This window comes from Melanostigma gelatinosum (genome assembly GCF_949748355.1).
Source record: "Melanostigma gelatinosum genome assembly, chromosome: 9".
In the NCBI taxonomy this organism is placed as follows: Eukaryota; Metazoa; Chordata; class Actinopteri; order Perciformes; family Zoarcidae; genus Melanostigma; species Melanostigma gelatinosum.
Window position 1 is genome coordinate 20,927,824 of NC_136642.1, and position 20,361 is coordinate 20,948,184.

The 20,361-nt window shown below is 44.1% G+C and overlaps 1 protein-coding gene across 1 annotated transcript; it reads right to left on the minus strand.

The window, feature by feature from the left end:
* Positions 1 to 7,345: 7,345 nt before the first annotated feature.
* On the minus strand, positions 7,346 to 14,307 carry gdf6a (growth differentiation factor 6a; the record flags this gene model as incomplete). The annotated part of the gene is made up of 2 exons (XM_079276123.1): positions 7,346 to 9,690; positions 13,947 to 14,307. The coding sequence occupies 2 exons, from the start codon at positions 14,305 to 14,307 to the stop codon at positions 8,702 to 8,704; spliced, it is 1,350 nt and encodes a 449-aa protein (XP_079132249.1). The 3' UTR covers positions 7,346 to 8,701.
* Positions 14,308 to 20,361: the final 6,054 nt, after the last annotated feature.

Below are 20,361 nucleotides of genomic sequence, written 5' to 3' on the forward strand. Positions count from 1 at the left end.
GATAAGTCATTTGAGCTTAATTCTCATATCATAAAATGCTTGCTTCTGTAGAACATGATGTAATAGGTTTAATGTAATCGATATGTCTTTGAGTTACTCAAACTAAATAGGAAAGGCATGTGAGCACATTCTGTACACTTGTATGTCATAAGGGGAGGTATAGTCTGCATATTATACTGTATGATTTCTGCATCAGCACAGGTCAACGGGAAGTGTACGTAAATGTCTGTGAATGCATTAATGCATCTTACTCGCACCTACTGAACATACAAACTACCCATGTCAGTGTACTGGAGAGACCAGTCGAATGCTGTGACAAGGTTTTCATCACAATGTAGCCTAAAGACGAGAGGGGAGATGAGTCAGAGTGGAGAGAAATGATCGAAAGAACTTTCAGTTCACACACAGTCAGCGTATACATTACAGTTAACATCTGTGCAGTTGCCGTTTGCTGACAAATAAACACAAAAAATTTACTTCACTTTCAGACGACAAGTCGAAAGGTTGTTTTATGCAAAAGCACAGCAGAGGTGTTTGAGTTGGGTACCCACCACTTTTGTCTTTGGGTTAAAGATGTAGATATTACTACTCTTTCACGTGGTAACACAAGGTAACGGATTGAAGGCAAATATCTGGACGTGCTCTAATTCAATAAACCAAATAAGATCATTTAAACCAAAGGGTGCGAGACAGGCAGAACATTATTTTGCTGACTCTGGCTTTTCCTGGAAGCTTTAGTGCGTCACTTCTTCTGAGTGGAGATGACATCAGATATCCACATGGGCGAATCTCAAATAGCAGCCCATGTGTTTTTTGCATTGGATGTGTGTAATCCAAAAAAATAAATATCCCTGTCAAAATGTTTTCACCACAATGTTTCTTTACGATGTGGACTCTTACTCCCAAGTCGTCACATACCTGTGGATGTATCTTGACCGGATCCCTTCCCCACCACCCAACGCTGAACAACGCCTACAAACAAAAGATATTTTGTCAGAGTCTTGGTTTTGTGAGAAGACACAGAATTCTAACTAGGAGACTCATACAAGCAATGTTTTTTTTTGCACACAACATCTGTATTGTTGGAAAAGGGTGCAGACTGTATTTGACTTCAATTCACATAATGATCGCACACATTTCCTCATCAAATGTACCTGAAATAGGTACATAGTTGTTATTTTTGTATTGAGGTGGCTGGTGGTCAGTCAGAGGTCAGATGAAGAAGTGGAAAACAGGCAGCAGATACAAACTGGGAGTCGAAGTGCTTTTGCTAATATAGACAGACTATAAGAAAGACGAGAGAGAGACAAAAATAGGAGGCAGAGAGGGTCAGACAGAGAGAAAGGAATGCTGTTTACTCATTGCACTCATCCATAAGAGGGCTCCATCTCAACAGTCAGTCAGCCGGACGTTGCCTTGAGTTCAGCACCACATCCAGACAACAGCCCCCCTTCTCTCACCCCAAACCCCCCGACCCTAAACCGCCACCACTTTACCAACACAAAAAGATGCAGCGCGGCACTTTCCTTTTCACCCTAGCATGCAACTCCCCCCACCCCACCCAACACACACACACACACACACACACACCCCTGGCCTCCCCCTTTCCCACCTTTGTATCAGTTGAAAGGCATATGGTTACTGCCATCCGATTCCCCTCGGCTGAAAGTGCCTTTCACTTTACCGCAGTTCACAAAGGGGTCAGACTACGGCAAACAGAAATATTGTGTGTGAGCTCACTTTTTAGCAGGGGAGAGAGAGAGAGAGTCCCTGATAAAGTTACATCTGGTCAAACAAACCTCACTCCATTCCTCATGCCAGAGCGGGAGAATTTACGTTGCGGCGAATAAAGAGCGGCATTCAAGGGAATTGACAGGAGCTAACATCGAACACGGTCGGCCGTACATCCTTAATTTCCTGATGCGGCTCAAAACAGCTGCGGCAAAAGTTTGCTGTTTTGGAGCAAGGACATTGGGGTTTACGAAAAAGTCAAATCACGAGACAAGGGGCGACTTGTCCGGAGTGACCGTCACAATGAGAAAGTCAATCATTCTTGGGCAGGTAGGGCTGATAGGAGCGAGGTGTCAGAGGTGTCACGGTGGCCGGTGTGTGTAACATGATGAGGCAGTGTTTCAGTCACAAACCCCTGGGTCCTCTGGGCTATCTAGTCTCTCCAGCTCTCTTTGTGCTCCTCCAGTAAATCATTAATAATCAGTGTTCCTCTGCTGACCTTGTTTGTTTGAAGACTTGTACCTGACAACTTTCCACAGTTTGTGCACCGAGTGAAAACTATTTCCGACACAGACAGGGACCTACTCCTATTTCCCATTTGCACGAGTCATAGAATAAGTCGAGCTCTTTGAAGCTTTTGCGAACTCTACCCCAGCGTCCCTATTGTTAATAATTGTAGCCATGAGTTGAGCGTACTTTTTCAGTCCGCAGCCCTGTAATTAGACTGCCTGTTCAGGCACCAATTTATGGCCGATATTTTTCTTGGCACAAAAGTTACTGAGCTTAAGACTTGATTTTCAAGCGGGAACTCCGGGGAACCACACCAAAACAGCCTCCGGAAAGAAACCGCACAGCCAAAGAGTCTTCAACACTTCAAACACTCCACTGCCAGCTAAAAGAGATTCATTCTGAAAAGCTAACTGCCGTTTGCTTTGCCCTTTATGATGGTTCCTTTCAGTAGGATAACATTTGGTGAGAAAGTGTCAGACTCGGTTTTACTCGAGGCCAGTCGCTTCCCCCGCAGACCAGGGACTCTTCGAGGAGATCTTCCCCTCTCTCCAACCCCAATCCCCCCTAACCCCCTTGGGTAACAGACTGACGACCGGCCTGGAAGTGTGCCTTGTTCCGCGGGGCCATCAAACATTTATTCATCACATAAGCTGCTGCCAACAGCCTCACTCACAGCCGTGGGCACTGCAGTGAGCTGAAGTGAAGGCAGGTCAGTGACAGTCATGTAAAAGATAATGCAGTGAAGTTATGTGCATTTCTGTCTTTGGTGTGTGTTTGTGTATTAGGGAATGCGGTGGTGAGGGTTGTTTTTTTTTTACCCCTGAATGGAAGACTGCCTTGCACCATAAATCTGTCCCTTATTGGGAAGACAAAACGAAAATGGCCCCGTCATAAAACATCTGTAATGGCTCCATCCACCACCAACACATAATGGGCCAATTACCAAGAAAGGGGGCTGGGACAGCATGAAGCCGTTAGCTCTCTTTGGTACACCACACAATGCTTTGGTGTATGTGTTTGTCTCATATGCATATGTCTGTGTGTATGCATATGTTGGCGCTTCATTCCAGCTCAGGACCACAATGTGAAGATATTGACAGAGGCACCGAGCGAGGCACATTGCACTCCCCCCCCCTTTACCGGCTCATTGAACCACTCCGTCCATTCGGCACACTGACAGACGGGCACATCTAATCTGACATTGCATTATTGATGCCTGACATTTTGCATCGGGCCCTGCGTCTTCCACACCTCATAATCAAGCATAATTGAGGTTAACTGTACGTCACGGCTGAAACGCTAGACAGGTAAGCCGCAGCCTCTCATGATTAATGTAGTGTGTTAGTGTTCTGGGCTCTGACCTTTTGAGATTGGCCAGGCACCATTTTTAAGTGAAAGCTCTGCCTCTGCCGAGCTGTGGAGTTGTCCATCAAGTCCTCTTGCACCCCGCCGCCCTCCAGCCCAACGCCATCCCTCCTTCCAAAGTCAGATCCTTGTCTTGCTGCCTCATTGCCCCTGACCCTTGTTTGTTTGCCTACATGTCTCGCTTTACAATACAGAACCGAAACCCCTTTTTTTACCACCCAGCTCCCTCTTTAGATTTGGGTATGTTTTGTATATTGTAGAGAAAAAGTTAATGGGCATTGATTGAGGAGAGAGAGAATTGTGCCTTTGACTCTTGAGATTCTGGATTTTTTCCCCACTTTTAGAGCCGTAAGGGCTGTTCCAAGCTACCGGGGAGCGGCTTTGCTGTTCAATTCCTGTTTTTCCCTTTGACACTGCGAGCCAATGCATTCACTTTAGTCCTAATTTGTCCTCCCGCGGACTGAGTGCTCAGACCAGTGAATGCCATTGTCTGGCCCCTGTTGGTCAACGACCCTCCCTCTCTTCTCCACAAGCCTCCGCCGATGTGAATGGGCAGCGAGGTCATGTCCTCGCCTTGCTCCCAAACACGAGCATTGTCAGAGTTGACTGAGTAAATTTACTTTTGACTCGAGCTCATTCAGACCCTCACACAAACACACAAAAAGATGAACTGCGGGCATATACAAAAAGACAAGCTTCCTTTCGGCGGAGATTTGCAGGAGAATCCGAAGGTGTACTTGTTAATCAGGGATGGCGAGGACCTGGGTCACCATCTGTAACATAGACCAGGGGCAGTAAATGGATGAGGAGGGGTGAAAGGGCACCCTCAGACATTCCTTTAGAAAATAAACAGAACAAAAGCAGGCTTTTCTGGACAGGTATTCCAAGCAGATCTATCAAGTTGACTTGAGCCTTTGCTGTTTTCCAAGTACATAAATGCACATTAAAGTTCCTAATGCAATGGGAAAAAAACCAACATGGCTTCATCCTCACGTTTCAAACGCCCATTTGGGAGTGAGTTTAATGCAATTAGCAGGTTAACTGTGGTGAAGTGGAGGTGTCCGCTCTCTTCCGGTGACCGTATGGTCTGACAGGAGGGAGGTATGGCTTTCTGTGGGACCACAGAGGAAGAGACGGGCAGATGCCCCGTGAGAGGAAACACCCTGATCTTTTGTTACATCTGCTGTGTTTGGGCTTTATTATCTGTCTCTGCTTAAACAGCAGCTGCCAAGTATAACCCTAACCCTAACCAGCCAAGTAACCCTAACCCAAACCCATCTTTTCAGTTTTGGGTTCACGTTCAACAAGTACTTGTCAAAAACATTCTACAAGGCACATCTTTGATTTTTTTTTCGAAATACGTTTTTTAAAATCTGACGGCAGAAGAAAAGAAAAAAGACAGTGACCTCTGGCATCAAGGCACAAGCAAGTGTATTTAATGTTTGGGGCCGCCCCTGCCTTTGTGTTGAAGCCAGTGGTTCAATGAAAGGCGGCAGTAGGGGTCACTTCAGGCATCTGCTGCTCTCCTGCACCACTCAGCTGTCCATCTGCGTACGCTGCTGCCCTTCTGTCCACTCATACGCAAAAAAAAACATACAGAAAGAGAGACACACCTTAATGTTGCGTGTGAATGCACATGTACTATAGGCACGCACGTCTGTCAGGGTGTTTTTATTCTGCATCTGTTTAGCGCAGAGAAGCACCACCTTGCATTGGCCCGTGTTCTTGGCCGGAGGAAGGTGTCAAGCTTTATTATGGAGGGAACTGCAGTATCTGCAAACCATAACGGTGGGAACTAGAAGAAACCAGAGAAGGAGGGACCCCTCTAGAGTCAACAAAAAAATAAAAATCTGTGAGGAGAGAAACAGTCACAGAAAAATAAATAACATCTTGCTGGATTATATCAGTAGCAGTTTGAAAGTACTGCCTTGGCAGCGGCTTCTCTTTTCTCTTCCCTTCTATACATTTAAATTGCATTCGCTCAACAAATCAAAGCACAAGATAAGTCCACGCGATAAATTCTCTAATGCTTTTTTAATGCCGGTTAAACACATTTCTGCTTGCTTCGCGGTCCTCGCCCGTCTGAAAGATCAGCGTGATTTATGCGTTTCCTGTCGCTGATGAGGACATCACTGATAACGGAGCGGTTAAGTATACGAGGAACAGTCGTGCCTCCGAGCCAAGGCGTTCTTTTACATCTTCGAGAGCCTCCCGGGACCTTCCTCTCGGAGCAACACCTAGTAGATCTTCACTCATGCAGCCTCGCCGATCTCTAAATAGGAGCCTCCACTCACAGATGTGGGGTGTCAGGACTATTTGTGTTTCTGATGAAAAGGACCCGTCTCTTTGCCAACTTCGGTCTGCTTAGACTAATATATTAGGGCCAAGTTTCAAATAAACACGACTCTCTGCTTTTGCTCTCCCTGCCTCGGCGTGGAGCGGAGGGACAATAAGGCGGTTGTGATGAAGAACTTTATAGGAACATTTAACTTGAGAGTGAGGGATTGAAGCGGGTAAACAAAGCATTCCTTTCCCTTTCATCACCATTTAACTGTTCCCTTCACATTCTGTCTCACCTCCAGGCCAGTGCCCACCAGACCGGGGAACTTGTCAAATAAATATAAATCAAGAAGGAAAAGGTTTATCCCACCACGTGCATGAAGCTGCTTAGAAATACAGACTTCATTGTGCAACATTAGTATTTCTAAAGTAGAATCAGCCGCTACAGTGGTGCACAGTATCTCCCATGGTGCACTTGTGAGCAGCAGGGATAGCGTGGCTCGCAGTAGCACCCCGGCGATGGTGCTCCAGACACATAGCCCGGAGGGCCATTTGGTTATACTCAGGGGAATGGTTGTTGTGTCAGTCATTTGCTGCGACCGCTAAAGAGTGCACTTAGCATCCCCTGTTTCCCGCTAGCAAACATGTGGGGAGTGACATGATACTGTACAAGAGCCTGGACAACATATACCATTTCAAAGCAATTTCCTAATTGTTTCCAGGCCAAGGTCGATAGACGATATGGAAGCAATCCCTTCTTTCAAACTTTTTTTTTCTTCCACAGATTGGGAAACATTAAAGTGTTAAGTCAACTTGACCCAGGCAGGCTAATTCATTGGGAAATAGCTGGGCTTCGTACATTCGGTGCCATATCAATGACAGTCAGTCAGTGGATTTCTTTACTTGGATGGTCACCATATGTTTATACAGCCAGTCACTGAATGATGACATTTGTTGTCTATGATGAGAGACTGTTTACAAAGGGGAAGGATAGATTAGCTTGCATACCTGAAGGCAAAGGTACATGTGCTCCATATTCACATTATACACATGTTATTGGGGAATTCTGGTGTTGATTTTGATGAAACTGCAAGCTTAGAAAGTCTCTATAACTACGAGGCATGGTCTTAACTTGCCACAATATAGTCATTTTTTTCTTTCTTTTTTCTTGAAAGGCTGTTCAGTATGATTTTAAAAGCATGTGTAATCATCCAGGCATTTTAATGTTATTTGGGCCTACTTAATGTATTTATCCATTGACAAAAAAACTATTTCTTGGCCTCTTATTCCCTCATAAAGAAATATGATAGTTATTTTTTGTGCTTTATGGGGAAGCGAGAATCTCTTAAAAACACTTGAATGTATGAAATGAATGCCAAAAGGGAGTTGCATGAATCATCAGAAATACCAGGCTGGTAGACTTTGTTTTGAATTTTATTTGTACAGTAATGTTGTGGAATATTATCCAGTAATATATGTATATAAATGATCTTATATATCATTATAAAAGCTCTTTACGCTCTAACTGAATGCACCTCAAAACTCAGATCCTATATGCAATTATGAGGTAGACATTAATAATGGTATTTTCCACCCTCTGCAAAAAAACACAATATCGAATACATCTTAAATTACTCTTATCAATGTAAGAAATATATGATTATCATGAAACTCTGTACATCACAAATAATAAAATAATTATAGAATAGAAATTATACCGATTTGAGTGCATTTTGTATATTTACAAAGAAATGCCTTTTTCTCATTTCTTCATTCGTTGCACTTTGTAAAGTTTTCGACTGTACAAATATTTACAGCTCAAAAAAAAAGAAGTAATGAACAGCAGTGCATTCAAAGCTAATGTGCATTTAAATATCGCCTCGTTTGCGAGTCTTTTTTTCTTTTTCTTATGTTCGTCATCAGAGAAGACAAACTTTCTCGCTGACCCGACCGCGTGTCCTTGGCGCAGTCAGTTGCGGAAGTGCATTTCGTAAAGATGCAGACTTTTGAGCAAAAAGTTCGCCTCAGTAATGTGTGCTTTTTTCTTCTTCTTCTTGTTTTTTTTTTTTTACAAGAGGGCTCCAGTCAGGCACAAGTCTGGTTTTGTGTCCTTTCTGTCCACAAAGGCGCGTGACGCCTCTCAACTGGTCTCCAGTAAGGCAAAACAAAAATCTCTTGAAGGCATTACCACCACATCTTATCTCCTCTCCTCAGACCAGTGTGTGCGCGTGTATGTGTGTGCGTGTGTGTGTTTGGTAGATTAGACATTCACCCCCTTGATTTGGATAACAGGGCACTAGCTGTGGCCTGTAATGACTCCAGCTGGACGGTGGCAATTACGGCCTGGATGCACATACCCAAAAGAGTCCGGCCTGTGCTGGCAGGATCACGCGGCAGAGCTGCAACAAAGCGCTGACAGGCAAAAGCCCGCTGTCCTCTGGCCTCGGCACGAACAGGTGCACGGTCGGACTCAATGGGCCCCCATCATCTCGCCTTGTAGAGCCACCCCCTCGTGCCACATGGACACGACTCGCTCTCTGGGGAACAAAAGCTTGATGAGCGACTTGTTGCGTGGATGGGACTGAAGGCGTAACACGTTAAGGCAGAGAGTGTGAATTACTGTGACTGTAGTCTGAATAAATAGCAGGTATCGCCTTTTTGTGCATCCCTTTTGAATAAAGACGAGGCGCGTCAAAGAATTTCAGACCTGCGAGGGCTTTATATCTTCAACCATGGGACCCATCGAGACTCATCTTTGATTTTTTTCTGTCTTTTAAATATGTTGTTGTTATTTTGTTTGTTGTTCATGGGACCGCTACCTGCACCCACACTGCTCCACCACCATGTCCTCGTACTGTTTGTACACCACGTTATTGCCTGAGTCTATGTACAGGATGCTGATGGGGCTGAGTTTGGTGGGGACGCAGCAGCTGGGCGGGGTGCTGTTGGGGTCCATGGAGTTCATGAGCGTCTGTATGATGGCGTGGTTGGTCGGCTCGAGGTGCGACCTCAGGGGGAAGTCGCACACCCCCTCGCAGTGGTACGCCTCGTAATCCAGGGGCGCGATGATCCAGTCGTCCCAGCCCAGCTCCTTGAAATTCACATGCAGCGCCTTTTTGCTGCACCTGGATTTGGACTTCTTCCCGTGCCTCTTGCCGTGACGGCTGCTCAGCGCGGTCCTCCGCCGCCGCCGGGGTCCCTCCCCCTTGACCCCCCTCAGCGACACCCCCTCCTCCACCGCGGCCGCCGTCGGCTTCGCCGCCGTCGCCTCCTCCTTCTCGCCGGCCGACCTCCGCGACTTGATCTTCTCCTTCATCTCGTTGAACAGGTTCTCCCTCTTCTTGGAGCGCGTGTAGGCCACCAGGATGGCCTTCTCCTGCTGGGACCGATCGCTCCTGTCCAGCCCCAGCTGCCTCAGGTCCACCTCGGTGTCTGATTTGCGGAGAGTTACGCGCAGCTGGAAGCAGAGCTGGTTCCCCTGCTGGAAGTGATGATGATGGTGATGATGGTGGGGGTGGTGGTAATGATGCTGGTTCGCTTTGAACATGTCCCACACGTCCATAACTTCCCAGCCGGCCTTGGTGGAGTCCAGCGGGTCCAGAGACCTGGAGTCCAGCAGTCTGTCCGAGCGGCAGGGGTAGAGCTGTATGTCGTAGAGGCCCGTCGTCTGCAGGGACGTTTGCAGATTCCCGGGCACTCTCCTGAATATCCTTAATTCCGCCCCGACCAGCTCCTCTTTGTCTGAAAGGGTTGAGACATCAAACAGATACTTTTGTCTTCGCAGAGGAGAGTGCAAAAGATCGTCTGCAAGGATAAAAGAAGAAAATAATTGCAGTCAGATTCACTTAGGCGTGTACAGTGTTCAGAGGGAGGGGGGGGCACATTCTCCCACAGAGGCATCTCTCTCTCTCTCTCTCGCTCTCTCTCTCTCTCTCGCTCTCTCTCTCGCTCTCTCTCTCTCTCTCTCTCTCTCTCTCTCTCTCTCTCTCTCTCTCTCTCTCTCGCTCTCTCTCTCTCTCTCTCTCTCTCTCTCTCTCTCTCTCTCTCTCTCTCTCTCCGACTCTTGTTTTTCAAATGTCCACCCTGAACCTGCCTGAAACAAACTACAGCTGACAAGTCCTCAGTTTGGATATGAATGAAAAAAACACCTTTATTGTTGGTAAAAACTGCCTATATCCATGATTATGTTGTACTTGTAAATCCATTATTTCCCTTTGATTTGATTTGATTTGACTCCATTCAAACTAAATGATCTTGATAATAAAATATGTTTTAATGCTTAAGGATATTTGAGGGTAAAGTTACGGTTTCTTAATTTAATTCCATGCACATTTGTTGCACATCAACAGTTTGAGATTGTATTGTGATCTTCATGTCAGACACAGGAAGTATCTAACTTCACAAAAAAACAAACATACAGTCTATACATTTTTTTATCCACCTGTTATTCCAGGGCTGGAATTCGTTTTTTGATATTGCAGTGACAATAATCCAATAAGATCTGAGTAAAATGTAATGCCACGCCACTTTTAATCAAGGCAGAGTGTTTTAATGAAAACGGCTCTGCTTTCATTCCACTTGATGACAGATTGATTCCTAATTTCAAGCTCTTTGACAGAGTGGAAGTAACGTTTTTCCATCTTTGCGGTCTCAAGCGGTTTCAAGAAGCAGTCATAATATCACAAATGTGTTCTTGCAGCGTTGTAAGGCGAAGAAAGAAAAAAAGAAAAAAAAACAAGAGGTCTAGTGATTTGTAGGCCCCTGGGTGCTGCCAGACACAACGGACCAAAGGCGACATACTGTACACTCAACGGAACAATACACAATTAATGCATTATTCCCTGCTGGAGACCCAGGAGGCCTGCAAATATCCCATCAATGAGACTGGAATATAACACTGTGGGACAATGCATGCAAGAGCATTAGCGTTGACAGAACACTAAATATCTGCATTTAAAAAGTCCGAGTGTTTTTTAAAGTTTTTTTTTACGAAATGCATGTTTGATCAGAATAAAATATGTTTGACATGTGTTGTCGTGCATATCAAGCTGTAGCTTATTAAAGTAAAGACGCAATTAAAATGTTCTTGGTTTTAATCCAATATATAACAAGGTCTTTTTTTGTATCATCTTCCGTTTATATCTTTTTTTGGTTTCCTCCATTTTCTCATTTTTTCGAGATTATGATAGAGCAGAATTAATGTATCAAGGCAATTGCATAAAATGTAAAATAAATCTTAAAAGGTGTATTAAGTTGTTATGGGATAAAGGAAATCCTCTCTTTTAAACGTCACATTTTCCACTCATCAAAAATACAAGGTTTTAAACCAAACAAATGAATTCAATTGCTTGTTGAGATGAATGATGTGTGGTCTTTTCTTTCTTGTAAAACAAAAGCACGTTGCCTCAATTGATTGTCTCCGTTTCTATCTGAAATTCAAACAAATAAAAGTTACATGCCTACATCTAAGAACCCTTGTCATAAAAGTTGTAAAACTTGCTCTAAAGAGATATTTAAATGTAGTTGTCAGTTTCCCTCCGTGAACCCTGCCGAGTCAAACAGTAAAAGCAGATTGAAACCTTGTGCTCGTTTCAGTGACTTTGCCCGTATGGTCTGCATTAGGACTCCTTTTTTTTATAAGACCTCAAACAAATCGAATGCAAGTTCACCAAATAATTAACAGTTCTGAATTCCCAACTTCCTCATTAAAGCACTTCCCCTCTTATATTTCATCTCATCCTGCCAACGACAACATTCCCCTTAAAACGCGCCTGCACGGACTGACTGACTGAGTGCACACACTGTTGGAATTATTGAGAGATATTCGTGTTGACAGTTAAAAAAATGCAGAGTTTTCTTAATTTCATTATGATGTAAAAAGCCAATTTTTTCCATTACGCGTAAGATGCTTGATGGTGGATAATTGGGGGAGAGAGTGCGGACTTTATTGCTTGGTCAGAATGGCATCCTGTGCACTTTAGTTTGACCTTGTTGCTTGTATTTGATCCAAAGCAAAACATATTTTTGCCATCTATGCCTCTGTTTCGACAGAGAGAGAGAGAGAGCGAGAGAGAGAGAGAGAGAGAGAGCGAGAGAGAGAGAGCGAGAGAGAGGCCGGGGTGCACCATCTGCGCTTTAATGAGTTACCCCAAGTGCCAAAACGAATTTTCAAATTCTGACCTCCAGGAAACACCCTGCCTGATTTATAAGCAAATTTAATTTACCTACAAAAGTGCGAGAGACAAAGAAGCCGTCATATGTGCACTTAGTAAAAACATGTCTCTGCGTGCATGACTAATGCGTAAAAGACGTAAAACCTGTTACTTTACGCGTCAAAAGCTGCCCCCGTGTGTATTTCTATTCCTGATGGAGGCGATTGAAATAACGAGAGCTCCCAGCTGAGGTCCATTCTGCAGGTTAATGCAATACAACACTTAGGGGATGCTGGGAGGAATACCAGAAGAAACCAAAGGCGCTTGAGCTGAAAGAACGAGAAGAAAAAATAATTTTCCGTAATTAAAGTGGCGCTCGCGAAAAGACGTTCCGTATTAAAAAAATAAATAAAAACACTTCACAGCAGAGGAAGTGCTCTTTCATTTTTCGCCCCTCGTCGTTTTTTTGGTGATGTGCCCATCGTGGCCGAGCTGGGTCATTATGGAAGAATAGACAGTGTTGCATATGTTATGACATGAACACTCAATTAGATCACCGAGTTCAAATACTCCAATCAGCCGTTCGATGCCAAGCAGCTCTCAGAGGGTCCAGCTCGGGGTCAGAGCCAGTGACACAACACATCAAAATCACAGGAGAAAGTGAGGCGTTTTATCAGATCAGTTCACACTGCAAGAAATGGCCCCACGGACGAGCCTTTTAGCTTCATAATCAGCCTTTAAACTTTTTGTCTCTGAAAAAGTGTGAGAGAGAACACCACAGATATTAAATATAGGTTGTTGTTTTGTTTTTTTAAGCTAAATGTATCAAATATTGTAATCAACTGTTCTAAATTACATTCCACTGTCTTAAAATAAGTTGATTTGCGCTGGATATGTCTACAGTTGCACCTCACCATGTAAGCAGATAACAAGTGGATTCAAGCAGCCGACTCCGGACTAAATAAATCGTAATGATGGATATTTATTTGCAGCGCACCGTCTCGGAGCGTTGCAGACCAGAGGGAACGCAAACAAAGATAGCTTTTATTTCTCCTGCAAAGATTAACTGGGCTTATGTCTCTTTGTGTGCGCTGGATATGGATGTGTTTGTGTTTATCAGATTGTGTTTGTCCTCGCAGGCCACTCAAATCACTTGGTTAACTGACCCAAACACCTGCTTCTCACACCGACCCGCTCTGCCTTGGCCCCCAACTCCCTTTGTCAGCACAAGTTGGCCAAACTGGCCAGCATAATGGCATCTGATTGGACTTTTTTAAATACGTGACGGTTTTTGGGATGTTAGCCTCTGTTAGTATTTGAAATGTTTGGTTGTTTTTTTCCCCCTGTTTGTGTTTGGAAATGAAACAACAACTGAAGTGAAAAAAAGATTCCTCTGCATTCACGTGGAGGGAGCAGATCAGTTGTTGCTGTAGTCTGCACTGACAGTGATTTACTGCCTTCATTTGGAGAACGCCTTAATTAGTGTTTTACTGTCGTGTTACCTAGAGGTTAATTTAAGTGTAATATAAGTAAATACTTGAGACAAGTTACGTGTTTCGGCGGCTGTGCGGTAAATAGATCCCAATACAGTCACAAAAGTGCTCATATACAACATGTAATCCAGCAGCTTTCTAACCTTTCTTTTGATGACCACTTATTCGTATGTTTTAGATATGTTTTGTGCGCGTAAAAGTGCGCTTTCTCATTATATTTGCCTGCTCTAAAACGTGCGTAAAAGTTGCCGCTGCGAGCTCGTTTCTCTGTACTTTTTTATGCATGACTGTAGTTGTAAGCCACAATTCATGAAAATATATACAAGAGAATATTAGACCAGAATTTTAAGGAAAAACGGTGTCACCGAATTGTGCAAGAATGAGCTGATGGAGCTGGCAACGGACTGAAACCAACCTGTTCCTCTGTCCACAAAACTTGTTATGGTATTGGCAGATTTAGAGGAGCGGAAAAAGCTTGCGTTTAGTCCGATCTTCTCTGCAGCCGAGTATGTCCTGTATATGGAGAGCATGTATTCATGCGGCACAATAGCGTCCTTTAGGTCTTCTTTGTGATGGCCCACGATAGGGTGCGTAGACGCGAGGATGTCTTTTAGGATCTTGGATGACCTTTGTCCGTCCCGATGAGAGATCCGGGCTCCCCGGTTTCTCCTTGGCGCAGAGGGAGAGATGATAGCAGCAGACTGGAAACACGGTATATTCCCAAGGAAAGTAAGGAGCAGGCCCAGATATAGCGTCACGAGTCGAGATGCGTCCATGGCTGAAAGAGTCACCGGGAGATGTTAAGAAACTCCCGCTCAGTAAAGTTGGATTCGGGGGGCCGCCGGAGTCGGAGATGGTGTGCGCGTCAGGGTCGGAGAACTGCTACTTTTGCGCCCTCCGGTCGCACCAGAAGAAATGCGTTTTGCGCTCTGGACTTCACACAAGAGCGGAGACTGTTGGGCCGAGGGAAACACGCCCACATGGTCGCTCAGTGCAGGGCTTCTCAAACAATTTCATGTCACAGACCTCCAAACAGACGCGCTCTAGAGCCAACAGACCGACACAGACACGACAGTCCATGTGGGAAAGTTTTAGTTGGTGGTGGTGGTTTAGCAGCCAATTGTTGAGCTCATCTACAACGTCCAGAGAATTATGGTTCCCTTTTATTTTGGATGAAAATAATTCAGATTGTAAATCAAACAATACAATTAAACTGTTTTGCTCCTTCCTCAAATAGTTATTTTATACAAATGGTTTAGACTAAAAGCACACCTGAGCAGGATAGAGATACTTCCGTTACTGGAGGTGTATACAATGTCCCAAAGATGCAGGTCCAAACAATTTTCAGAAACACTTGAACAGAGTTAAAGTGCTCCTCATCACAGAGTCTGAAAGCTTCCAAGGACACGTCAAATCAGATTAGATGAGATTTTACGCACAGATAGACTGAAAACACACAACGTGGACCAGGTGATCATAAAGCAGCGGCCTCTTTGTTTTTTAAAGAAACATACATTTTTTCTACTGGATTTAATAAATGTATTTGAGGAATATTGAATAATGTGATTAATATAACAAAGCAGGTGACATTTCAGTATTGATTTTGTGTTGAGCGGATATCATTTGAAGAGGAGATAATTAACGGAAGGGCAGATGTCTCGTGCATTTTAATTGGAACTCAGAGGTGACCACAGTAAACTCTCAACATTTTAGCCTAAATGTTGAGCCTAAATGTTGAGTCACTCAAATGCAACAAACATGTTTTAAATGACACTAGCGACCTCTAGTGGACATTGTAATTTATTACAACCCGATGTGGACCAGAAAGAAACCAGGACAAATGCTGCATTCACGTCCTCTGGGAAAATCTGATTGCTTGTCTGATCATTTATTATACTGAATTCAAGGTAAACATGTAATTCCCCAAACTTCTGTTCAATGAAACATCAAGTAGGAACATGGTATCTTCATGTTCCCTGAATGCATCATCAAGGCCAGACGCGCATGCCACCAACCAACAGATTTGTACTTTTGTGATTTCCCAACTCATCCGTTCGGTGAACTATTTCTGTTTTTCTGACACTTTAAAGTCACCGGACCATATGAAACAGCTTAATATTGTACCACATGCAGTCATTTGACATATTACACGTATTCACATTATTTTTGTCTGCTCCTGAACAACTGAAAGAAGACACAATGACGTGAAAGATCAACAAAGGAAGGTAAATCATAAAACATCAACACAAATGTTGATTTGCATCAAGACCAAATAATATATGCATGGATTTAAATTGTGTATGGGGGGGGGGGGGGGGGGGGCATCAAGTCATAGTGATCGGGGTCTTTATGTCAATCCATTTAGTTGCAACCTGCAGCCCACTGTGTGACATTATCTCGTTCCAGCAGAGGGCCTCAGTGATAATAAGACAAACTGCAGCTCATAAGTCACATGCTAACGTTTGATCCAGTGCCAACCAGAGTCCAGCGCTTCTCCAGAACCCAATCGGACGCAATTGTAATGGTGAACGCCTCTGCAAACACCACATTAACGTCTGGTCCAACGGCTGTGTTCCAGAGAGATACATGGTGCCATTTGGTTCCTACTTTGGTTGCGCTGAATATAAACGGTTATAAATTGGGAGAGGAGCCGCGAGCGCCTCCCGGATTTCAGCACCACGGAGAGCAAACAGCAGCGAGGAAGTCAACACACGCACATGCCCGTCTCTGTACACATCGACCTCCTGCGTGTGTTCAACACACCTGCTCGGCCTATATGTCACGTTTTTACAGCTGGCATCCCATAATGTGACTCAGTCAGCAACATACGAATTTAAGAAATACTAAATTCCACAAATCCACGCAAGAGCCGTTATGATAAATATTCTGAATTTTTAAAATGAGGATATTTTCATATCATATGAGAACGTGTATTTATGAGCAATGTATCGAGGCGTGTGTCATGTGGTAAAATGGACGTTTAGATTGATATCAGGTGTGTTAGTTACATGTTGATCATATGTCAGATTGATATACAAACATGTCACTGCATATTATATGTCAGCAGCCGGCTCTATGTGATGGAGGGGAGTGAGTGGTTAAGTAATGCCTCTCGCGTTATGTAACACCCTCGGGATGGTATCGTCATATCGCGCGTGCACTGTCAGTGGTCTCGCTTTCTGTCCAATCGTGTGTGCCCTCCTCTCTCTGCACTCAGCTCTCGCTCTCTCTCTCTCTCTCTCTCTCTCTCTCTCTCTCTCTCTCTCTCTCTCTCTCTCTCTCTCTCTCTCTCTCTCTCTCTCTCTCTTTCTCTTCCACCCAACATACAAACAGCAGATCGGAGGCTGCCACTACCGGAGCACCAGCACAAGCAGCGGAACGACCCTTTTGTGCTTCACCGACCGACGCGCATCCTTCTGCGAGGAAACCACCGTCACACATCCAGGCAAGCATGTCATTTATTTTTCTTTCACGAAAGACCATTTCGAACCAATCCATCATTACCATTGGGTTCAAATTTAAATAAATGAATACATATAAATGAAACTGTTCACAGGGTGGGCTGAGGAGAGGAGGGGCTGTTTACAAGTTCAGGAACGAGTCTTTTTGTCGAATCACCCACATGCACGCAGCATCATCCATGTTTTGGGTGAAATGAGGACACATGAGGTCTGAAGTTGGATGCTTACATAACCTCCAGTGGTTACTATACTGTATGTAATTTGCGTGCCTTTTATTCTAGAGGCATCTCCCGGAGGGTAAAACAAAATGAACATTCACAGCAACTGTCAGATGAAACAAAATGAAAATCCCCATTGCTGCATACATCATACAACACAAGCCATCTGAGGGCAGTGTGGGAGAAGATGTTGTCATCGTCAGAGGATATCAGGACTCAGAGATATGAACAAGCCTTTATAATGAAAATGGCTTTGAAGTGAGATGTGGAAAACAAAAGGAGGCATGTAAACATAAGGGAGGGTCTTTTCAATGGATAGAGCAGGTTCTAATTCGGTGGGTGATATCATTTGTTAAATGTAGTTTATTGTTAGAATTGTATGTACTTTTAAAAGGGTTTAGCACCGTAAAGGTCCTGTGTGGAACCATTTGGTACCAAAACAGAGAGAATGATGCCATAGGGTGTTATCATAACAATCCGCTGTTTATGTATGCTACGAACCTAATGATCATATTCTGGACTACCAGGAATCCATTTATCAGTGTTTGGCATCAGCTTCAATATGCTTTGTGCTCCCTCGGATGATCACTGAAAGTCAAAGTGATTACTCAGTCTTGATGTCATGCAGTGATGACGCAGTCTGTTTAAGGGCTTGAGGAGCTCAGAACGAGTGTTGCAAATGATGCGCTGCACCGAAAAAGAATGAGATATTTTCAGAGCACATGCTCCCTGCGTTTGGACATAGATGCTCAGTTAAGACACCACAGTGTCGAAATGTCGTCACGACTGAAATTACACAACTGAACAGATGGAGTGATGGGAGCGATTAGTCCGTGTGAGTTATCAACATTAAAAAGCACATAGACTGGGCTGGATTCAGGGAATTTATCATTCACGCCCACGCCATGCTGTTTTAAAAGCAGACCATCTGGACACGGGAAATAGATTCAGTGCAGGCTTAACGACTTGTTTACTAGTCATGTACACATGATCTCAGCATCCCACCGACATGCGTTTATCCAAGTCTACCTTTCCCAGTTCATCTACTTCCTAATCAGCCACTCTCATGTGTAGTTGAGTTGTTGGAGTGACTGTGTATCGCTGACACAGGTAGATTGGAGCAGTTCGTCATGCTCAAGAGAGCTGGAAATCCTGTGTTTGCAACTTAGATAATGCTTAGCCTGTCGCCCAGTAGGTAGCCAATCAACATTGTCTGGAGTCATGCAGAGGATCCGGGTGCATAATCCTACTTTACATGGGCTAGTTCAACACATGGGAAACAGGCAAAAACGTCACCACAGCTCAGATGCATGGACAGGTGTCTGTATCCAAATACCTCACAGGTTTCATGTTACAAGCTGACACTATTGAGTGACTTTCAACATATTATTAGTACGAATAACATGAGACGATTCCTTTTTGGATGATTTGGCTCGTGGATGCCACAGTCTGATCTCTGATGCTTTACTGCATGTTCCGATGAAGCCTCTTGCATTTCCTTCATGACAAAATCACTTCCTAAAATATAAAAACGCCACTCTCTCCTCTCAACCACACCCTGTTTATTGAAGTATTTCTGCCCCTGTTCCTTCATTTGCCTCAGATCTAATATATTGTCCAGCACTTCGTGTTCATAATCATACATCACAGGCTCATTGGAATAAGTATTTTAACATCCATCGTCATGGCTTTTATAAACCTGTTGTCTTCACTGTTAGTTTCTTTTCTTTCCTGAGCTCACAGACGCTGGCTCAAGGACACAATGTTCATTCAGTGTGAGAAAAACACTGTACAGCTGAATGGCGAACAGCCCCACACCACTTCGGCACACTCTAGATATTTTCTTCAGTGAAGGATAGCGTCTCAGGTTGAGCAGCACAAGTCTACAGTCTTTGCAGATTTACACATAATTGGTCCCATCTATAGCTGGAGTCCTTCGTAAAGCGCTTTGCCCTCGGTTGCTAAGACTGTTGCTAGGGCACGGGCTGTGGTTTACTCTGCCCTGTTTGGTGCCGATAATCAGATTCTGCTGTGCCAGTGCGTCAGGCAGCTGTGCAATGCCTCGGTATGATGATGCTGTGGATGCCTGAAGATAAAAGTGAAAATGTAGGCAAGGTGGTGTTGGCCACACAGCACGCAAATCTATTTTTGAGTCTGATAAAAAAAGGAGGATTGAGTTTGATTCCCAGGAGTTTCTGCTCTATTTTTGCAATCCTATTTGGGCCTCCTGTGGTTTGAAGAAAGAGGATTTTGCACGAGTCTGGGCTGCTCATGCAGGGTACGTGGCTTCTATTAGGTCAAGTGGTGATATCGTTCTGTTATTAGCAGGAGGTTGTTTGGGGAATCCACATGATCAAGGCCAAATCTTAGAATCATGTACGTATCATGGATGAAGCAAGTGTTCGGGTTCACCGATGCGGCAGCAGCACACAGGCATTGGGGTCAATTACATCATTCCCAATGCAAAAACAAAACACATGCATGCTCTAACGCAACTGACCCCCTTAGGCAACGATGCTGAGAGGAAATGACGTGACGTGATTAAACTGTATTCAAGTGTGGGAGAAATTCTGCATTATTTAGCTTCAAAGCATCAATAAGATATGTGTCTTCCTTATTTGAATTTGCATTTACGAAAAGGTTTTGGAAAGAGTTCACCACTACTTTGGTCTCTAAATGAGACCTTTTTTCCAAGAGGATGTCCTATTATATCGCTCCAGCGTCTATTATATCCCAATGATAGACGCACTTTGTAGCTTTTGGCACAGAAGGATGATAAGGAGAGTTAGTGCAGTGCACTGAACTGGGACACCTTTCATCTATTATTGTGCTGCATTTGATCATCTGAAACCAAGATGACTTTGACGGAAAAACAAGAATATGAAAAGAGTAATTCCAATCTTTCGTCTTTATAGTTGTATCTGTGGAGACTCTGAACTCTACATTTGCATTTGTCTTATCTCTTATTCTGTTTTTAGCCACGCTATCATGGCTCTATGGAAATCTATTGGTCGGCCCATCACTTTGGTCCAGACTGAAAATCCCAACAGCTGGTTGATGCATTGCAATGCAATTTAGCGCAGGCATTCATGGTCCCCAGATGATGGATCCCAGAGGCTTTTCCTCTAGCACCACCATCAGGTTGACATTT